General features: G+C 45.8%; 1 protein-coding gene across 1 annotated transcript in view; it reads left to right on the top strand.

Moving 5' to 3' along the window:
• The window catches only part of GBF1 (golgi brefeldin A resistant guanine nucleotide exchange factor 1), a 573,313-nt gene that overhangs the window by 533,803 nt on the left and 18,951 nt on the right, over positions 1-20,559 (top strand). The window contains 1 exon segment of the mRNA XM_030203372.1: positions 4,683-4,860. Within this exon segment, the coding sequence (XP_030059232.1) occupies positions 4,683-4,860 (178 nt within the window).

Genomic DNA, 20,559 nt, shown 5'->3' with positions numbered 1-20,559 from the left:
TTTTAATATTTTCAAAAACTGCACCATGATTTGCTATTTATAGTTCAACACTTTCAACGACACTCCTTGACTACAATTTGTACAGGAGCAACCAAATGGATATGAAGTCACTTAGCTTTACTTTTCCCTTTTACATTGCTCTTTGTAAAGCTTCATCAGGGACAAAGTGCTTCTAGAACTAATCATCTGCTCTGCACTGAACTTGAAAATTGCGCCGTACCCATACTTACCTGTGAATGCTTGTCTAGAGGCTGTATCCAGCTGGCTATATGATAGCCACCTCGCACTTAATCCCTCTCAAGTGGCTGTATGGCTTACTGGGAGACCTTCACGCCTTTATTTTGCACCTCTTTCCAGCTCTCTTGTTTTTGCTCACAGTCTTTAAATATTTGGGAGTCATCATTGACTGTCAGTCAGCTTTTGTATCCCAAGTATTTGCTTGGTTCAGTCTTCCTTTTGGTCATTTGCATTGTCTAAAATCTTATCTAGATATTCCAGTATTATATTTTCTTTCTCATGCTTTGACTACATCATGGATTGGTTATTGCAGTTCTGTCTAGTTCAAGTTCATATTCATTTTTATATACAGCAGTCATTATAAAATATCTGAGCGGTTGACAATGTCAGTTAAAATTGGGTAATAAGCTTAATAAAATGTCAAGACAAAATAAAACAAACAAAAGAAAATAGAAGGGAAAACACTAGAAAAAACCAAAAGATAAAATGTACAATTTCACAGGGGATTAGGAGCAAAAAGGAAGGAAAGTACCAAAGAGGCAAGGAATGCACTGTATAAGTGGGATGCAGAAAAGTGCACAAAGTCTCATTTTTGTTAAAAAAGACTTGAATAAACAGATAAGCTTTTAGGTTGTGTTTAACCATTTGATATGTTGGTTCTGTCTTAATAGAGGGAAAGGGCATTTCAGAGAGAGGGTACGGCTACTGTACTCTAAAGCAAATATTGTGAAGAAAATCAAGCCACATATGGTGTCTATTTTAAAGAACATATGTATGTTGTGGAGCATAAGGTATGAGAAGATCTGATAAGAATAACTTCTGTTCCACAACTACTGGCTACCTATTTCCTGTTGGATTAAATTCAAGTTTCTTCTTTTAGTCTACAATGCTTTCTTTAAGGATGTTCCATTTTCTTCATCCTTCTTGCTTATTCCTTATTCCCTGTCTCACTCACTCCACTCCCAAAATGATCATGTTTTGTATATTCCCCCAGTTGCTAGAAGCAGATTTGACTCAACCAGCCAGCCAGACTTTTTTTTCTTGGGGGCCTTCTTAGGCAGGCTTGAAGAGACACTTTTTTTTTTTTTAGTCACAGTTCTCCCATTACTATGAATAGAAATTTTTAGGATGTCCTTGCTAACAGAGAATGGTGGCCACTAGTGCTTCTTTTTTTCTTTCTTTTTGATTTACCGGCATTCCTTTCTTTAATCTGGATTTTATTTTGTAGACTACTTTATTTTATGAAATGCAGTATAGCAAATAAGTACATAAGTATTGCCATATTGGGACAGACCAAAGGTCCATCAAGCCCAGCATCCTGTTTCCAGCGGTGGCCAGTCCAGGCCACAAGTACCTGGCAAGATCCCAAAACAATACAATACATTTTATGCTGCTTATCTTAGAAATAAGCAGTGGATTTTCCCCAAGTCATTTTAATAATGGCTTATGGACTTTTCTTTTAGAAAGCTGGCCAAACCTTTTTGAAACCCTGCTAAGCTAACTGCTTTTACTACATTCTCTGGCAATGAATTCTAGAGTTTATTTACACATTAAGTGAAGAAATATTTTCTCTGATTTGTTTTAAACTTACTACTTTGTATCTTCATTGCGTGCCCCCTAGTCCTAGTATTTTGGGAAAGATTAAACAAGCGATTCACGTCTACCCATTCCATTCCACTCATTATTTTATAGACCTCTATCATATCTCCCCTCAGCCATCTCTTCTCCAAGCTGAAGAGCCCTAGCCGCTTTAGCCTTTCCTCATAGGGAAATCATCCCATCCCCTTTATCATTTTTGTCACCCTTCTCTGTACCTTTTCTAATTCCACTATATCTTTTTTGAGATGCGGTGACCAGAATTGCACAAAATATTCGAGATGCGGTCGCACCATGGAGTGATATAAAGGCATTATAACACTGAGCAGAAGTTTTCAACGTATCAACAATGACACCTAGATCCCTCTCCTGGTCATTGACTTCTTATGTGGAATCTTGCATTACGTAGTTATAGTTCAGGTTCCTCTTTCCCACATGCATCACTTTGCACTTGCTCACATTACTACTACTACTATTTAGCATTTCTATAGCGCTACAGGGCGTACGCAGCGCTGTACAAACATAGAAGAAAGACAGTCCCTGCTCAAAGAGCTTACAATCTCATCATCTGCCATTTGGATGCCCAGTCTTGAAAGGTCCTCTTGTAATTTTTCACAATCCTCTTTTGATTTAACAACTTTGAATAATTTTGTGTCGTCAGCAAATTTAATTACCTCACTAGTTACTTCCATCTCTAAACCATTAATAAATATATTAAAACTCTTTAAACATGAAAGCACCACTTAAATCAATGAAGTCATCCTCACTCAGCATGTTACCTAGAAAAGTGCTCTTTCTAGTAGCAGTTAACCTCATCCAGAGGAATAAGTAAATTTCAGGCCTTAGTTACTTATGAACCATTTATTTAATTTCATCACAACAGGGTGTTTCTTTGTATTCATCCTAAGTTCTTGCCAAAAATGGTCACACATTTTACATCAATAAAGACATTGTGCTCCCTACATGTTGCCGTAAATCTTTAAAAAAAAAAAATCCGCCTAAGAAAGCCTTCCATACTTTGGAGTGCTGATGAGCGCTCACTACTTCAAAAAGAACCGAGTCCTCCAGATACTGTACACAGCCATTTCTCTCCTTCAATCCTCACATAATTGGTATTCGGTAAAGAAACTTACCTTGGCAAATTGGCAAGTGTCCTACATCCAATTATTTTATTAACATACTAGTACTCCTCTAACCAGTATGGTGAAATTTCACCAAATTGGAGCTATTGCTGGCAAACATGGTTCTCCTGAAGTCTGCTTCAGTGGATAACATAGCCAGAGCAGTGATATGATCTTACGTCGTACTATTATTTCATACTACTGTTTAAACAGTTTCATAATAGAGACGGTGCATTTGATGGAGCTGTACTGGCCAGCCTGTCCTTGTAACGCTGCATTGCTCACATCTTCTTGTTGACTGAGCTCATGGACGTTTCATAACAAAACTAGTAAAAGAGGCCCGTTTTGAAGAGGAATGAAACAGGCACTAGCAAGGTTCCATGCCCCCCTCCCTACCTGCCTCTCTCCCTGTCGTCCGAGTTCCAGCCCCCCTCCCCTCCGAGTTCCATGGCCCACTCCCTCCCTCTGTCCCTCTCTGTCGTCCAGATTCCAGCCCTCCTCCCTCCATCTCCTCCAAGTTCCAGGCCCCCTTCCGCTGCCCTTCGAGTTCCACGGCCCCCCTCCCCTTCAAGTTGCAGGACGCCCCCCCCCCATCAAGTTGCAGGATGCCCCCCCTTCAAGTTGCAAGACGCCCCCTCCCTCCACTCCTCTCTGAGTTCAACGCCCCCGTGCCTCCCTCCCTCAAAGTGCAAGCAGGACCTGTCCTCCGGCAGCCCCTCGCCTTCCTGCGTGCCGGCTGTAATTTAAAAGATTGTTACCTCGGGGTCTGGCGTCAGCATTGAAGGCGAGTGGCGCTACAGACTGCCTTCCCATTTGTCTGAGCTCTGCCTCTGGTCCCGCCCTCAGTTCCTGTTTCTGGAAGGGCTGGATCAGAGGCAGAGCTCAGACAGATGGGAAGGCAGTGTGAAGCGCCGCTCGCCTTCAATGCTGACGCCGGACCCCGAGGTAACAATTTTTAAATTAGAGTCGGCATGCAGAAAGGCGAGGGGCTGCCGGAAGACAGGTCCTGCTTGCACTTCGAGGGAGGGAGGCGGGGGGGCGTGGAACTCGGAGGGGAGTGGAAGGAGGGGGGCGTCCTGCAATTCGGAAGGGGAGGGCAGGTGGGGCCAGACTGCTGAACTGGGAGGGGATGGAGATGGTGGTGTGAACTCGTAGCACACGTGCTTGAGACGCGTCGCAGTTTCCCAGGCAATACGGTGACATCACCAGAAGGCTTCAGACATTACGAACCGGGCTTCAACTTCCTAGCAGTCAGCTTCAGAACGTTGGAGGTGCAAATTATTATAATAGATGAGCAGCCTTGAGCTTGTGATTCACCCATTTGTGTGCCTGACTAGTCCTGCTTGTCAGTTGTAAAGCATTTTTGCTCACCTTTAACAGATGTTTTCTGCAGACAGCAGGTATGATCAAGCACATAATCCTCCTAGAGTTGTATTTTTGATTCTTGAGCTTTGGAACTAACTCAGGCACTGAGGAGACTGCTACATTAAGGAAGGGCCACAAGCTCAGAACCTTAAATTATGGGCTGAGCTTTGAAAGAGCTGTTCCTTCCTGGTGATGTCATATACTCTTGTATGCTTGATCAATGAGTGGTCTACAAAATCACCTGTTACAGGTGAGAAATAGTGGTTTTACAGATTATCTTATAGCTGGATCTGTTTGACTTTAGTAAAATATGCCATTTTCATTTAGTTTTTTTTCTGTCTCCTTTCTCTGCATGGTGTCCAGCTTGAGGCGATACCAGAGTCCCTGAAAAACATGCTGCTGGTGATGGATACAGCTGGAATTTTCCACAGTGCAGATTCCCACACTGGGTACTCTGACCTCTGGGAGATCACCTGGGAAAGGATAGACTGCTTCCTGCCCCATCTAAAAGAAGAGCTTTTTAAACAGACTGTCATCCAAGGTAATGTTTTCCTCTCATTCCACCATCTTCCTAGATGTTTTTTTTTAATCCTTTATGTAACCATGTTTATCTGTTGTGTTCAGTGCAGCCATCACAACATATAGTGCAGTATTTTTTCAGTTACTCAGGCTGTCTGATTTTGGTAAGAAATAATGCCTCCTTTGTTCAAACCATAAGATCTGCAGTGTCACTCCCTGTCATGTTACATGTCTACTGATTTCTCAAATTATTTGTTTGAATTAAAAAGCTCTGATAATAGTAGTATGAACATCAATAAGGCAACTGAGTATTGAAATAACAAATAGTGGGGAATTGACAGTGGGACATAGCATGCTTTCCGTGGGTTGCAGCATATCCCACAATTTAAGTGGACTAACATCTTATAGTTCCAAATGTATTAAATATTTGCTACCCTGCCCTATGGAAGCCTTCATGATGGTTTACAATCTAATATAGTAAGAAAGGAAGAGACGACAAAGAAAAAGTGAAACATAAACTAAGGGACATGACACAATAAGGCCAATAGGAGAAGAACTACATTCACGATAGTAAAGTAGGTGGGATAGAATAGCTCTGCAACTATCAAGCTAGCTCCGATCCATGCGCAAAGATTAGTATTATTAATAGGCATCAGCGAATAGGTAATTTTTAAGATCAGTTTTAAAATTTGATAGATTGTAATCTTAATGAATGAAGGACGGGCATTCCAGAGGCAGGATATTGTAATCTTAATGAACGAGGAAGGGCATTCCAGAAGCCGTGGTCCTTGTACTGAAAATATAGAATCTCTCATGTGTTCATGAATTAATATAGCTAGGAATAACAAGTTGATTCTGTTAAGCGGATCTTAACGTCCTGCTTGGACAGTAAGGAACTAGGAGCCAGGAAAGGTATAACGGTTTATTAGAAGATAGAGTTTTGAAAACAAGTAACAGGATTCTTATAGGTAATATGATGAGTTACAGATAGCCAGTGTGCATCTTTGAGAAGCGGTGATGTGATTTCCTGACCTTTGCTGTCAGCCAGATTAAAGTATTTTGGATGATCTGGAGGCATAGTAGTTCTTTGACTCTTAAGTCCTTGGTATAAGAAATTACAGTAATCTAGTTGCATTATGACCAACGAATGGATCAAGAATATTGAGTTCTGGAGGCAAAATCAAAAATTGTATTGAACGAATGAAACGGAAGTTTATAAAAACAACTACAAACCACCCGCGAGATTTGAGAATGGAAAGAAAGTTCATAGTCTAATAGGACCCCCCTAAAATGCGGACAGTGTCCACATGAGATACTGGAATCTCAGAGAGAAGAATGACAAAGGTGTGTTCGCTGTTCTGGAAAAAAGAACAACTTTGGATTTCCTAGGATTTAAAGCAAGATTATGGTCACACAACCAGTCTGTAATTGCAGTAACCTTGTGGTTCAATATAGAAAGTTCAGCAGAAGTACAAGTGTCTAAAGTGTAGAGTAGTTGGATATCATCTGCATAAACATTCATCGTCAATCCAGGAGTTTGAGCCAAAGTTAGGAGAGGAGTTAGAAAAATGTTAAAAAGTGTTAGTGAAAGAAGGGATCCTTGAGGAACACCCACTCCAAGTTTAAAAGGTTTGGATGTGGCGTCACTGAAGGTTACAGTATACGTTCTGTCTGTGAGAAAAGAAGTAAACCAATCTAAAGCAGTGTCAGAAATATCGATAGAATAAAGACAATATAATAGAATGGAATGATCAACAAGATCAAAGGCAGATGAAAGATCCAGTGAAAGAAGGAGAACTGATTTACGATCATATACAAGATAAAGAAATGTTGTACTACCCAACAAAAAAGTTTCAGTAGTGTGGTGCTTCCTAAATGCATTTTGATTGGGATGAAGAACTGAGGTTTTAGAAATAAATTCAAGAAACAGAGAATGTACTACTGCTTCTCCGAGGACAAGCAGGCTGCTTGTTCTCACTGATGGGTGACGTCCACGGCAGCCCCTCCAATCGGAATCTTCACTAGCAAAAGCCTTTGCTAGCCCTCGCGCGCCGATGCGCACCGCGCATGCGCGGCCGTCTTCCCACCCGGCTCGTGCCGGCCAGTCTTCTTTTGTCCGCGCTCGGTACGGTCGTGTTTACGCCGTTCGCGCCCCGAAAGTCGACCTCGCGTGTCTTTTTTGGACTTCGCTAAAGAAAAAAACAAAAAAAAACATTCGGAAGGAGACCTTTTCGGTCTGTTCCCCTTCCTATATTTCTAGTTTTTGCCCCGTGAAGTTTTCTTTCGTCGTCGGGGTAGGCCCTTTTTAGGCCTCGGTTCGAAGTTTTTCTTCCCCTTTTTTGTGGTGCCATCTTCGCCATTACGAGTTTTGATCTCGCCAGTGCGATTTTTCCGCCCATGACATTGAAGTCTCCCAGCGGCTTCAAGAAGTGCACCCAGTGCGCCCGGGTAATCTCGCGCACTGATAGACACGCATCGTGTCTTCAGTGTCTGGGGGCTGGGCACCGCCCGCAGGCCTGTAGTCTGTGCTCTCTTTTACAAAAGTGGACTCAGGTAGCGAGATTGGCCCAGTGGAACGTTTTGTTCTCGGGCTCTTCGTCGGCATCGGCACCGGGAGTATCGAGTGCATCGACGTCGCCACCGTCCAGACCTTCATCCTCGGCCACGATTGCATCGAGGCATCGACCCTCTGCATCGGGGCTGAGACTTCGGAAGGCTGCGTCGGCGTCTGTGGTACCGGGACCTCCTCGTCTGCTGATGTCGTCGGACGGTGGTGCTTCGTCTGGAGTGCAGGTGAGGGCTGTCCATTCCCCTGCTGGTGGCGGTGAGCCTTCGGGTGGGTCTCCCCCTACCCTGAGGGCTCCTGCGGTACAGCCCCCCCGAGACCGACCTTCTTCGGCCTCGGCCCCGAGGAAGCGACGGCTGGATTCTACGTCCTCCTCGTCGGTGCCGGGAAGCTCCGGTGACATGCTTCGTCCCAAGAAGTCGAAGAAGCATCGACACCGGTCCCCTTCCCGTGTCGGCACCGAGAGCTCTGGGTCGCCGAGGGAGTCGGCACCCAGCAGGCATTGGCACCGAGAGGACCGCTCACCCTCTGTTCAAGAGGTGTCGATGCGCTCCACTCTGGACAGCCCGGAACAGCCTCCACGCCCGGAACAGACTCTGACATCGACACCTGCATCGGCTTCCATGTCTTTCTCCACAGCCGCTCTGCACGAGAGTCTCCGGGCCGTTCTCCCAGAGATCCTGGGAGAGCTGTTGCGCCCTTCCCCTCCGGGACCGGGGGTGCTTGCACCACCGGTACCGTCGAGTGAGGCGCCGGCTGGCCCCTTGCCCGGGGTGAGGTCTCCAACATCGGTGCCGCTTGCGGTACCGACTGCGGTAGCCTCCCAGGAAGGCTCCCCGACGACGTCGGCGGAGGGAGCTTCGCCGGTGCGGGCGAGGGAGTCTACCTCTCGACGCTCCCATCGTGGACGTGGTTCCACGGAGTCGAGCCGGGCACGGCTTCAGACACAGGTTCGTGAACTTGTGTATGATACCGATGGTGAGGCCTCGTGGGAGGAGGAGGAGGACATCAGATATTTCTCTGACGAGGAGTCTGATGGCCTTCCTTCGGATCCCACTCCCTCTCCTGAAAGGCAGCTTTCTCCGCCCGAGAGTCTGTCTTTCGCTTCCTTTGTCCGGGAGATGTCTACGGCCATCCCCTTCCCGGTGGTTGTGGAGGACGAGCCCAGGGCTGAAATGATTGAGCTCCTGGACTATCCTTCTCCACCTAAGGAAGCATCCACAGTACCCATGCATCATGTCCTCAAAAAGACATTGCTGGCGAACTGGACCAAGCCTCTAAGTAATCCCCACATTCCCAAGAAGATCGAGTCCCAGTACCGGATCCATGGGGACCCAGAGCTGATGCGCACTCAGTTGCCTCACGACTCTGGAGTTGTGGATTTGGCCCTAAAGAAGGCTAAGAGTTCTAGGGAGCATGCTTCGGCGCCCCCGGGCAAGGACTCTAGAACCTTAGACTCCTTTGGGAGGAAGGCCTACCATTCCTCTATGCTCGTGGCCAAAATTCAGTCTTACCAGCTCTACACGAGCATACACATGCGGAACAATGTGCAGCAGTTGGCGGGCTTGGTGGACAAGCTCCCCACTGAGCAAGCCAAGCCTTTTCAGGAGGTGGTCAGGCAGCTGAAGGCATGCAGAAAATTCCTAGCCAGAGGGGTGTATGACACCTTTGATGTTGCGTCCAGGGCCGCTGCTCAAGGTGTGGTGATGCGCATACTCTCATGGCTGCATGCCTCCGACCTAGAGAATAGACTCCAGCAGCGGATTGCGGACTCGCCTTGCCGTGCAGATAACATTTTTGGAGAAAAAGTCGAGCAGGTGGTAGAGCAGCTCCACCAGCGGGATACCGCTTTCGACAATTTATCCCGCCGGCAGCCTTCAGCTTCTACCTCTACAGGTAGACGATTTTTGGGGGGAAGGAGGACTGTTCCCTACTCTTCTGGTAAGCGTAGGTACAATTCTCCTTCTCGACAGCCTGCGGCCCAGGCTAAGCCCCAGCGCGCTCGCTCTCGTCAGCAGCGTGCGCCTCAGCAAGGCCCCTCGGCTCCCCAGCAAAAGCAAGGGACGAGCTTTTGACTGGCTCCAGCAGAGCATAGCCGACATCCAAGTGTCAGTGCCGGGCGACCTGCCAGTCGGAGGGAGGTTGAAAGCTTTTCACCAAAGGTGGCCTCTCAGAACCTCCGATCAGTGGGTTCTTCAAATAGTCCGGCAAGGATACACCCTCAATTTGGCCTCCAAACCTCCAAATTGTCCACCGGGAGCTCAGTCTTACAGCTTCCAACACAAGCAGGTACTTGCAGAGGAACTCTCCGCCCTTCTCAGCGCCAATGCGGTCGAGCCCGTGCCATCCGGGCAGGAAGGGCTGGGATTCTATTCCAGGTACTTCCTTGTGGAAAAGAAAACAGGGAGGATGCGTCCCATCCTAGACCTAAGGGCCCTGAACGAATATCTGGTCAAAGAAAAGTTCAGGATGCTTTCCCTGGGCACCCTTCTCCCCATGATTCAGGAAAACGATTGGCTATGCTCTCTGGACTTGAAGGATGCCTACACGCACATCCCGATACTGCCAGTTCACAGACAGTATCTGCGATTTCAGCTGGGCATACGTCACTTCCAGTACTGTGTGCTACCCTTTGGGCTCGCCTCTGCGCCCAGAGTGTTCACGAAGTGCTTGGCTGTAGTAGCAGCGGCACTTCGCAGGCTGGGAGTGCACGTGTTCCCATATCTCGACGATTGGCTGGTGAAGAACACATCCGAGGCAGGAGCTCTGCAGTCCATGCAGATGACTATTCGCCTCCTGGAGCTACTGGAGTTTGTGATAAATTATCCAAAGTCCCATCTTCTTCCAGTGCAGAGACTCGAATTCATAGGAGCTCTGCTGGATTCTCGGACGGCTCGTGCCTACCTCCCAGAGGCGAGAGCCAACAACTTGTTGTCCCTCGTCTCGCGGGTGCGAGCGTCCCAGCAGATCACAGCTCGGCAGATGTTGAGATTGCTGGGCCACATGGCCTCCACAGTTCATATGACTCCCATGGCCCGCCTTCACATGAGATCTGCTCAATGGACCCTAGCTTCCCAGTGGTTTCAGGCTGCTGGGGATCTAGAAGACGTGATCCACCTGTCCACGAGTTTTCTCAAATCCCTGTATTGGTGGACGATTTGGTCCAATCTGACTCTGGGACGTCCTTTCCAAATTCCTCAGCCACAAAAAGTGCTGACTACGGATGTGTCTCTCCTGGGGTGGGGAGCTCATGTCAATGGGCTTCACACCCAAGGAAGCTGGTCCCTCCAGGAACGCGATCTGCAGATCAATCTCCTGGAGTTACGAGCGGTCTGGAACGCTCTGAAGGCTTTCATAGATCGGCTGTCCCACCAAATTATCCAAATTCAGACAGACAACCAGGTTGCCATGTATTACATCAACAAGCAGGGGGGCACCGGATCTCGCCCCCTGTGTCAGGAAGCCGTCAGCATGTGGCTCTGGGCTCGCCGTCACGGCATGGTGCTCCAAGCCACATATCTGGCAGGCGTAAACAACAGTCTGGCTGACAGGTTGAGCAGGATTATGCAACCTCACGAGTGGTCGCTCAATTCCCGTGTAGTGCGACAGATCTTCCAGGTGTGGGGCACCCCCTTGGTAGATCTCTTCGCCTCTCGAGCCAACCACAAAGTCCCTCAGTTCTGTTCCAGGCTTCAGGCCCACGGCAGACTGGCATCGGATGCCTTCCTCCTGGACTGGGGGGAGGGTCTGCTGTATGCTTATCCTCCCATACCTCTGGTGGGGAAGACTTTGTTGAAACTCAAGCAAGACCGAGGCACCATGATTCTGATTGCTCCTTTTCGGCCGCGTCAGATCTGGTTCCCTCTTCTTCTGGAGTTGTCCTCCGAAGAACCGTGGAGATTGGAGTGTTTTCCGACCCTCATCACACAGGACGAAGGGGCGCTTCTGCATCCCAACCTCCGGTCTCTGGCTCTCACGACCTGGATGTTGAGAGCGTAGACTTTGCCTCTTTGGGTCTGTCAGAGGGTGTCTCCTGCATCTTGCTTGCTTCCAGGAAAGATTCCACTAAGAGGAGTTACTTCTTTCTATGGAGGAGGTTTGCCGTCTGGTGTGACAGCAAGGCCCTAGATCCTCGCTCTTGTCCTACACAGACCCTGCTTGAATACCTTCTGCAGTTGTCTGAGTCTGGTCTCAAGACCAACTATGTAAGGGTTCACCTTAGTGCAATCAGTGCATACCATTACCATGTGGAAGGTAAGCCGATCTCAGGACAGCCTTTAGTTGTTCGCTTCATGAGAGGTTTGCTTTTGTCAAAGCCCCCTGTCAAGCCTCCTACAGTGTCATGGGATCTCATTGTCGTTCTCACCCAGCTGATGAAACCTCCTTTTGAGCCACTGAACTCCTGCCATCTGAAGTACTTGACCTGGAAGGTCATTTTCTTGGTGGCAGTTACTTCAGCTCGTAGAGTCAGTGAGCTTCAGGCCCTGGTAGCCCAGGCTCCTTACACAAAATTTCATCATAACAGAGTAGTCCTCCGCACTCACCCTAAGTTCTTGCCAAAGGTTGTGTCGGAGTTCCATCTGAACCAGTCAATTGTCTTGCCAACATTCTTTCCCCGTCCTCATTCCTGCCCTGCTGAACGTCAGCTGCACACATTGGACTGCAAGAGAGCATTGGCCTTCTATCTGGAGTGGACACAGCCCAACAGACAGTCCGCCCAATTGTTTGTTTCTTTTGATCCCAACAGGAGGGGAGTGGCTGTGGGGAAACGCACCATATCCAATTGGCTAGCAGATTGCATTTCCTTCACTTACGCCCAGGCTGGGCTGGCTCTTGAGAGTCATGTCACGGCTCATAATGTTAGAGCCATGGCAGCGTCGGTAGCCCACTTGAAGTCAGCCACTATTGAAGAGATTTGCAAAGCTGCGACATGGTCATCTGTCCACACATTCACATCTCATTACTGCCTGCAGCAGGATACCCGACGCGACAGTCGGTTCGGGCAGTCAGTGCTTCAGAATCTGTTCGGGGTTTAGGATCCAACTCCACCCCCCTAGGCCCATGTTTTTTCTGTTCCAGGCTGCACTCTCAGTTAGTTGGATAAATTGTTAGGTCAATCTCAGTTATGTCCTCGCCGTTGCGAGGCCCAATTGACCATGGTTGTTGTTTTGAGTGAGCCTGGGGGCTAGGGATACCCCATCAGTGAGAACAAGCAGCCTGCTTGTCCTCTGAGAAAGCGAATGCTACATACCTGTAGAAGGTATTCTCCGAGGACAGCAGGCTGATTGTTCTCACAAACCCGCCCGCCTCCCCTTTTGGAGTTGTGTCTTCCCTAGTCTTTGTCTTGCTACATATGAGACTGGCCGGCACGAGCCGGTTCGGGTGGGAAGACGGTGCGCATCGGCGCGCGAGGGCTAGCAAAGGCTTTTGCTAGTGAAGATTCCGATTGGAGGGGCTGCCGTGGACGTCACCCATCAGTGAGAACAATCAGCCTGCTGTCCTCGGAGAATACCTTCTACAGGTATGTAGCATTCGCTTTCTACAATCTTCAATGTAAAAGGAAGGTTAGCAACCGGCTGATAATTATTGAGGTCGTTGGTCATGCCAGAAACATCTTTAAACTTTGGTTGAGTAGTGGCATGTTTCCAAAACTCTGGGATTAGCCCTAAGGCAGGCCTTGAATGATAATAGCATGGATAAACAGTGAGCACTTAAGCAGAGCAAACAGAATCGAATCAGTAGGTGCTGCTTTTGTCCTCATAGTGGCAATAAGAATGGCCTAATTCAGCTTTGGTTGGCATATTAAAATGACTAGGACTGCTACATGGTACAATTGCATCATCTAAAGAGAGAGAGGAAAGTTTCAAATAGGGAGCAGAAGGAAGACTACCCTGTCAAGTATGGACATTGGTCAAAAAATGAGTAGCCAAAGCCTGCGTTGAGGGAATGTGCATCCGATTCACCTCTTTAGATTTGAAAGTGGTCAAAGATTTCAATGTCTTATAGAGAATAAAAGTGTTTGGTGCCTTATTAGGTCGGAATAGTAATTCATGTTTACCATTGAAACAGCAAGTTTGTAAGATGTGCCATACTCTTGTAAATAGATAAATTGGTGGGTGAAGGATGATGGCACCATTTCCTCTCTGCCTGGCAGAGTTGTTGTTTGTCATTAGAGATCGTGTTTATACCAAGAACTATGAGACATATTTTCAAAGCACTTAGCCTTCCAAAGTTCCATAAGTTTCTATGGAACTTTGGAAGGCTAAGTGCTTTGAAAATATGCCTCCATGTGTTTTAAGCTGAGTCGAAACAGTACGGACTTGCAGTGGGGCAACTGTTTCAAGTGCTATAGATAGCTCGTTACTCCATATCTGACTTTGTTCTATCAAGGAGTGGTCAGTAAAAGAATCATAGTTTAAATTTGAGTTTAACAGTAATGAGGTCAGCTTAAAAGTTTGTAAGTCACGATAGGGCATGTGTTTAGTTGAAGGTATGGAAATTATCGATTTAACTTGATATCTAGAAAGGATTAGAGAGTGGTCCGACCATAGTAAAGGAAGGATCAGCGAAATATAGATTGTATATACTTTTATCAACATGTGCTTATTTCTGATCTGAAGAAGGGTTACTTTCGAAAGCTAATCAAAAAAATGTATTAAGTCCAATAAAAAAGATATCATCTTATTTTCTTTTCTATGTTTTATTTTCTTTTTATTTATTACCTATAAGGAAGAGAAGATCAAGCTTATTGAAAGTGATGAGGTCATGATTGAAAGAGTATTTGTGACGTACCGAGTGACAGTTCAGAAGCCCAGCGGAAAGTTTAAGTATGGGATCTGCGGAGATATAAGGGGATGTAATGGCCCTAGGAATTGGTGTAAGCTGGCATATCTGAGGGAAACACAAGGAAGGGCGCGGGAAAGGCAACTGACGGCCCCAAATCACCAGACTAGGTCGAGCAAGGCACATAGTGACTAGAAGAAAAAACAGCGTAATAAAAGTTAGATGTTCCTTAAAGAAAAGGCGAAAAAAAAGGGCATCCCATACAAAGGAGCGTAGTAAATTAATCTGTGGTGTTAAAACATTTTGAGAACAACATATAACAATCCTTAAGTCTGACCTTTAGCACCCTCTGCTGTTAGACTGCTGTACAACTGAGACCTGGCCCAAAGCTGGAAGTAAGGGCTTCTGATACACATTAGTCCTGGCCAGCAAAAGTTGGCACTGCTGTAGTCTAGGTTCTCAAATAACTGCCTCGGCCCTTACTTGCCACACCCCTACTATTGTAATATTTGCCCCTTAAATCTCTCCTGCCTTAATCTAGTGAGAAGTGAGGAAAGCATGCATAGCATGGCTCATGGAATTCTTTCCAGCCCTTCTGACTGTGAATTCAAATGTGTATTGAGGGGAGAGGGAGTGTACATATTTGTGTGTACCTGTGTATATGTGATTGTGTTGGTATATATGTGTGTGTGCGCTTTCTGTATGAAGGCAATTTGAAAGATGCATTTCCTTAGATCACAATGTGTTACAGTGAATCAGTGTATGTATACTGCATCTGTTAGAGCTGCTTCTCCCAGGGTGAACAAACATGTGGAGAAAGGTAAGCTGGTCAATATTGTGTATCTGGATTTTCAAAAGGCATTTGACAAAGTACCTCATGAAAGACTCCAGAGGAAATTGGAAAGTCATGGGATAGGAGGTAGTGTTCTATTGTGGATTAAAAACTGGTTAAAGGTTAGAAAACAGAGAGTAGGGTTAAATGGTCAGTATTATCAATGGAGAAGGGTAGATAGTGGGGTTCCGCAGGGTTATGTGTTGGGACCGCTATCTTTTAATATATATAAATGATCTAGATATGGGAATAACTAGCGAGGTAATTATATTTGCTGATGACACAAAGTTATTCAAAGTTGTTAAATTGCAAGAGGATTGTGAAAAATTGCAAGACGACCTTGGGAGACTGGACATCCAAATGGCAGATGATGTTTAATGTGAGCATATGCAAAGTGATGCATGTGGGGAAAAAGGAACCCAAACTATAGTTATGTGATGCAAGGTCCCACATTAGGAGTCACTGACCAAGAAGGGATCTAGGTGTCATCGTTGATGTTGAAGCCCTCTGCTCATTGTGCAGCAGCAGCTAAGAAAGCAAATAGAATGTTAGGTATTATTAGAAAAGAAATGGAAAATAAAAATGAGGATGTTATAATGCCTTTGTATCACTCCATGGTTTGACCGCACCTTGAATAGTGTGTGCAATTCTGATCACCACATCTCAAAAAAGATATAGTGGAATTAGAAAAGGTGTAGAGAAGAGTGACAAAAATGGTAAAGGGGATGGGATGACTTCCCTACAAGGAAAGGTTGAAACAACTAGAGCTCTTCAGCTTGGAGAAAAAACAACTGAGGGGAGATGGGTATATAAAATAATGAGTGGAGTGGAACGGGTAGACGTGAATCACTTGTTCACTCTTTCCAAAAATACTAGGAGTAGTGGGCAGGCAATGAAGCTACAAAGTAGTACATTTAAAATGAATCAGAGAATATTTCTTCAGTCAACGTGTAATTAAACTCTGGAATTTGTTGCTAGAGAATATAGTAAAAGCAGTTAGCAGGGTTTAAAAAAGGTTTGGATAGCTTTCTAAAAGAAAAGTTCATAAACCATTATTAAAATGGACTCTGAGAAAATCCATTGCTTATTTCTAGGATAAGCAGCATAAAATGTACTGTTTTGGGATTTTTTGCCAGGTATGTGACCTGGATTGGCCACTGTTGTAAACAGGATACTAGACTTGATGGACCTTCGGTCTGTCCCAGTATGGCAACACTTATGTACTTATGTATTATTACATTTTGTGGAGGGGGTTCATTTATCTTCTGCCTCCTACCAGATGCAGAAAGTCTACAGCACAAAAACTTCATCCATATATCCTCCATTCTTGAGACTAGAGCTGCCTTCTAGGCAGTTTGTGGGGTGGTGTTCTTTTTTTTTTGGGGGGGGGGGCAGTTTACAAGTTGGTGGAGAAGTTGGGGGTAGTTTTATGGAGAGGGACAGTTTATAGGAGGTAGTTTTAGGGGATGGGGTATGGTATTTGGGGTGGAGCAAGTGGCATGAGTGAGAGGGGACAGTACAAAATCCTGATTGTTGCTTTCCGAGTACCAGGTTATCATATCAGTTTATTACTACCATATATCCCATTGTAATCCTTGAGATAGCCAGTCAGAAATTAGACTATGCCATCACTTGGTTATGGAAGTAAACCGATGATCATCCTTTAGATTTGTGGCACTAATGTGGTGGAATTTGTTGCTTTTGGAACTAAAGATGAAGACTGATTATTTGCAATGTAAGGCTCAATTAAAAGCGTGGTTCTTCTCTCAGGCCTTCCAAGTCCAAGAAGAAATCATGCGGCAAATGGGATAGAAATAACTTGTTTTCGTTGGAGTTTGTTACAATTAGAATATTGGTGTTATTGCTTGTTTCACTGAGTTTTTGTCCATTGGACTGTAAATTAATATACTCTTCCTTAGCGTTCCTTCGGACCGGCCCAGAAAGTGACTGATGGGTTGTGCACGCTTTCCAACAGGTGAAGACTGAAATCTCTGACTCTCGAGAGAGCCAATAAGAGCCCTGTATAGGTAGAGAGATTCAGTATTCTCAGTCTCCAGAAGGTGGTGAGCCTTAAGTCTCTTCATTTTTTTTCTCTCTTTTTCTCTGTTAAAAAAAAGGAGCAAATATTTAATTAGAAAACAAGGGGAAAGTTTTATGCTTTTTTTCTCTTTAAGTTTCTTTTCTGTGCACTGGTGTTGCTTGTGTTTATCAGAGGCTGAGACCTGCGGGTGTTCTCTGTAAGCCTCGGGGGTGTCAAACTCGGGTGGCTGGGTCCCCCCTTCTCCCATGGTTTACTTTAGTGCAAACAGGAGCTGCCTGGCCCAGGTGATATGCACTAGCCTCAACCTTTGTGGGGGAAGAGTGTTTTGAGGACTGGGAGAGACAGCCACATTTTTTAAATCTCCATCAAAAAAAAAAAAAAGGGCATGACTGAGTAGAGCAGCTCTGCCTCAGCTGTTTGCTACTGCAATACTAAATTTACAGCTCCAGGTGTGTAGCGTTCGGCTCCTCTGATGGGGTTTTCCTGTTTTAAAAAAAAAATGCTATGGCAGAAAAGCTCCATTGTTGCCCTGTATTTCAGCGCCAAGGGCTCACAGCAGCCAGTGTATGTAAGTCACCGCTACAGAAACCCCGTTGCAGTTCCTTCGGAGCCCGCAGCTACATCGGTCTCCACAGTTGTTGCACAGTGGGATTTGGATGGCCGTAGGTCACAGGCTTCCATTTCTGCAGGAACCTCCGCCATTTTAGATCAACGGTCAGTCGCTGAGTAGCGGCCTGCTTCTGTTCTGTTACGCTTAGCTGAAACTGCTTCAGGGCCAGTAGATGAGCAGACAGGAGGTCCTGAGGGAGGATTCCCTCCTGAATTTGTTTTGCAGATGTATAAGGCTTTTCTTTTGCACAAATCAGGCCCTCTTTCCACAACTCCTTCTGGGTTATCAGAGAAGTTGGGGCCTCATTTAAACGGCCTAGAATATCTTGGGATTTGGAGGAAGATCATATATCAGACACAGATCTGGAAATACCCTCTCTTGTAGAAGATGATTTTATGGAAGACACTCTGTTTTCTGAGGACACCAGTGCTGTAGATCCTTGTGCAAAGACACTACTCCCTGGTGAAGACCCTTTGGTGGACAGAATTTTTCACAAGGAAGATTTACAGGAACTATTTCTTTAGTTTACTTTACATTTTGAAGAGGAATCCACGGCCGTAGAGGGCCGTAAAGTAGATCTTCTGGTAAAGGGTATTAGAAGACATGGCAAGACCTTTCCGATACATCAAGACAGGGATATTATCCAGGCACAGTGGGATGTGCCAGATGCCCCATTCCGACTTTCATGGTCCATGGTTCATTTCTGTCTGGTTCCTGATCAGTACAGGTCTCTCCTCAGGCCTCCGGTGGTTGATGCAGTGGTCTCCACTGTTACCAAGTGGAATACAGTCCCAGTGGATGGTGGTACAGCTCTTAAGGATGTTCAAGATCCATCTCAGTATGGAGACTGTTCTAAAAAAAAAAAGATGTTTCTGCTCTGGTGGTTCAGGCAGCCATTTATGCTTCGTTGGTGGCCAGGTCCTGTTTTCACTGGTCTTAGAGGGTTTTAGATAGAACTTCGGATGATTTAGCCTCTATAGACACAGAAGTTGCTAAAATTGAGATGGGTTCTGCCTTTTTGGTAGATACCTTATACGATTTGCTGAGGGCTTCTTCCAAGTCTATGGCCTTAGTTGTGGCTGCACAGCGTTCTCTTTGGCTGCGAGGTTGGTCGGCTGATGCAGCTTCTAAATCTAAACTTAGTAAGTTTCCCTTTTGGTGGACTTTTCTGTTTGGCGATGAGTTGCATAAGTTGGTTAGGTGTCTTGGAGATACTAAAGTGCCTCATCTCCCTGAGGATCGGCCTAGGACATCTGGTCACCATCTTCTTTCTAGTCGAAGCAGTGGCCTGGATTTTCATCGAGTCAGAACAGAGTAGCCTCGGCTCAACGGTCTTGGTTCTTTCAGCGTTTTCAATCCTTTCGTGGTGCCTGGTGTGGGGGCAGAGAAGCAGGATCTTCCTTCCTGTATCCAGCCTGTCCCTCACAATGAAGGTTTCTGGGCCCAGCCTATAATTCCTGTGGGAGCTCGCTTAACAATTTTATTGGAGGTGGGTCCGGATTACCTCCGATCAGTGGGTTCTCGAGGTTATTTGCGACGGGTATGCCTTAGAGTTTGCGCAGCATCTTCCTGATGCTTTCTTGGAGACCCCTGTCATTCTCGTCTCAAGGCAGGTGCAGTCAGGTATGCTATGGGAAGACTTCTCGATTTTCAGGCGGTCTGTCTGGTGCCTTCTTCAGAACTCAGACAAGGTCGTTATTCCATTTACTTTGTCATTCTGAAGAAGTAAGATTCTTTCTGGCCAGTTTTGGACCTCAAGGTAGTCAATCAGGTCCTGAAAGTCACTAGCTTTCATATGGAAACTCTGTGTTCGTTCGTCATAGCAGAACAGACTGGGGAGTTTTTGACCACTTTAGACTTAAGAGTCCTACCTTCAGATCCCAATTCGTCCAAACCACCAGTGTTTTCTTCGCTTTGCTGTTTTGGACAAGCATTATCAGTTTCATGCTCTACCTTTCGTTCTTGCTACGGCTCCAAATACCTTCACAAAAGTCATAGTAGTGGTTGCTGCGGCTCTCAGGAAGGAGGGCATTTTAGTGCATCTTTACTTGGACGATTGGTTGATAAGGGCGAAATCGTATCAGGAGAGTCTACAGGCCACAGCTCGGATGGTCCAGTTTCTTCAGTCCCTCGGTTGGGTGGTCAGCTCTCTCAAGAGTCATAAGAACGTAAGAATAGCCATACTGGGTCAGACCAATGGTCCATCTAGCCCAGTATCCTGTTTTCCAAACAGTGGCCAAGCCAGGTCACAAATACCTGACAGAAACCCAAATTGTGGAAACACTCCATACTACAAATCCCAGGGCAAGCAGTTGCTTCCCATGCTGTCTCAATAGCAGACTATGGACTTTTCCTCCAGGAATTTGTCCACACCTTTTTTAAACACAGATACACTAACCGGTGTTACCATCTCCTCCGGCAAAGAGTTCCAGAGCTTAACTATTCGTTGAGTGAAAAAATATTTCCTCCTATTTGTTTTAAAAGTATGTCCATGTAACTTCCTTGAGTGTCCCCTAGTCTTTGTATTTTTGGAACAAGTGAAAAATTGATTTTCTTCTACTCGTTCTACACCACTCAGGATTTTGTAGACCTCAATCATATCTTCCCTCATCCGTCTCTTTTCCAAGCTGAAGAGTCCTAACCTCTAGCATTTCCTGATACAAGAGGAGTTCCATCCCCTTTATCATTTTAATCACTCTTATTTGAACCTTTTCTAATTCCACTGTATCTTTTTTGAGATACTGCGATCAGAACTGAATGCACTACTCAAGGTGCGGACACACCATGGAGCGATACAAAGGCATTATAGTATTTGCGGTCTTATTCGCCATCCCTTTCCTGATTGCTTTTTTGGCCGCTGGCACACACTGAGCAGAAGATTTCAGCATA

Source organism: Microcaecilia unicolor, chromosome 5 (assembly GCF_901765095.1).
Source record: "Microcaecilia unicolor chromosome 5, aMicUni1.1, whole genome shotgun sequence".
In the NCBI taxonomy this organism is placed as follows: Eukaryota; Metazoa; Chordata; class Amphibia; order Gymnophiona; family Siphonopidae; genus Microcaecilia; species Microcaecilia unicolor.
Note: the sequence above shows the minus strand (reverse complement) of the source record. Positions and strands in the feature narration are given on the sequence as shown.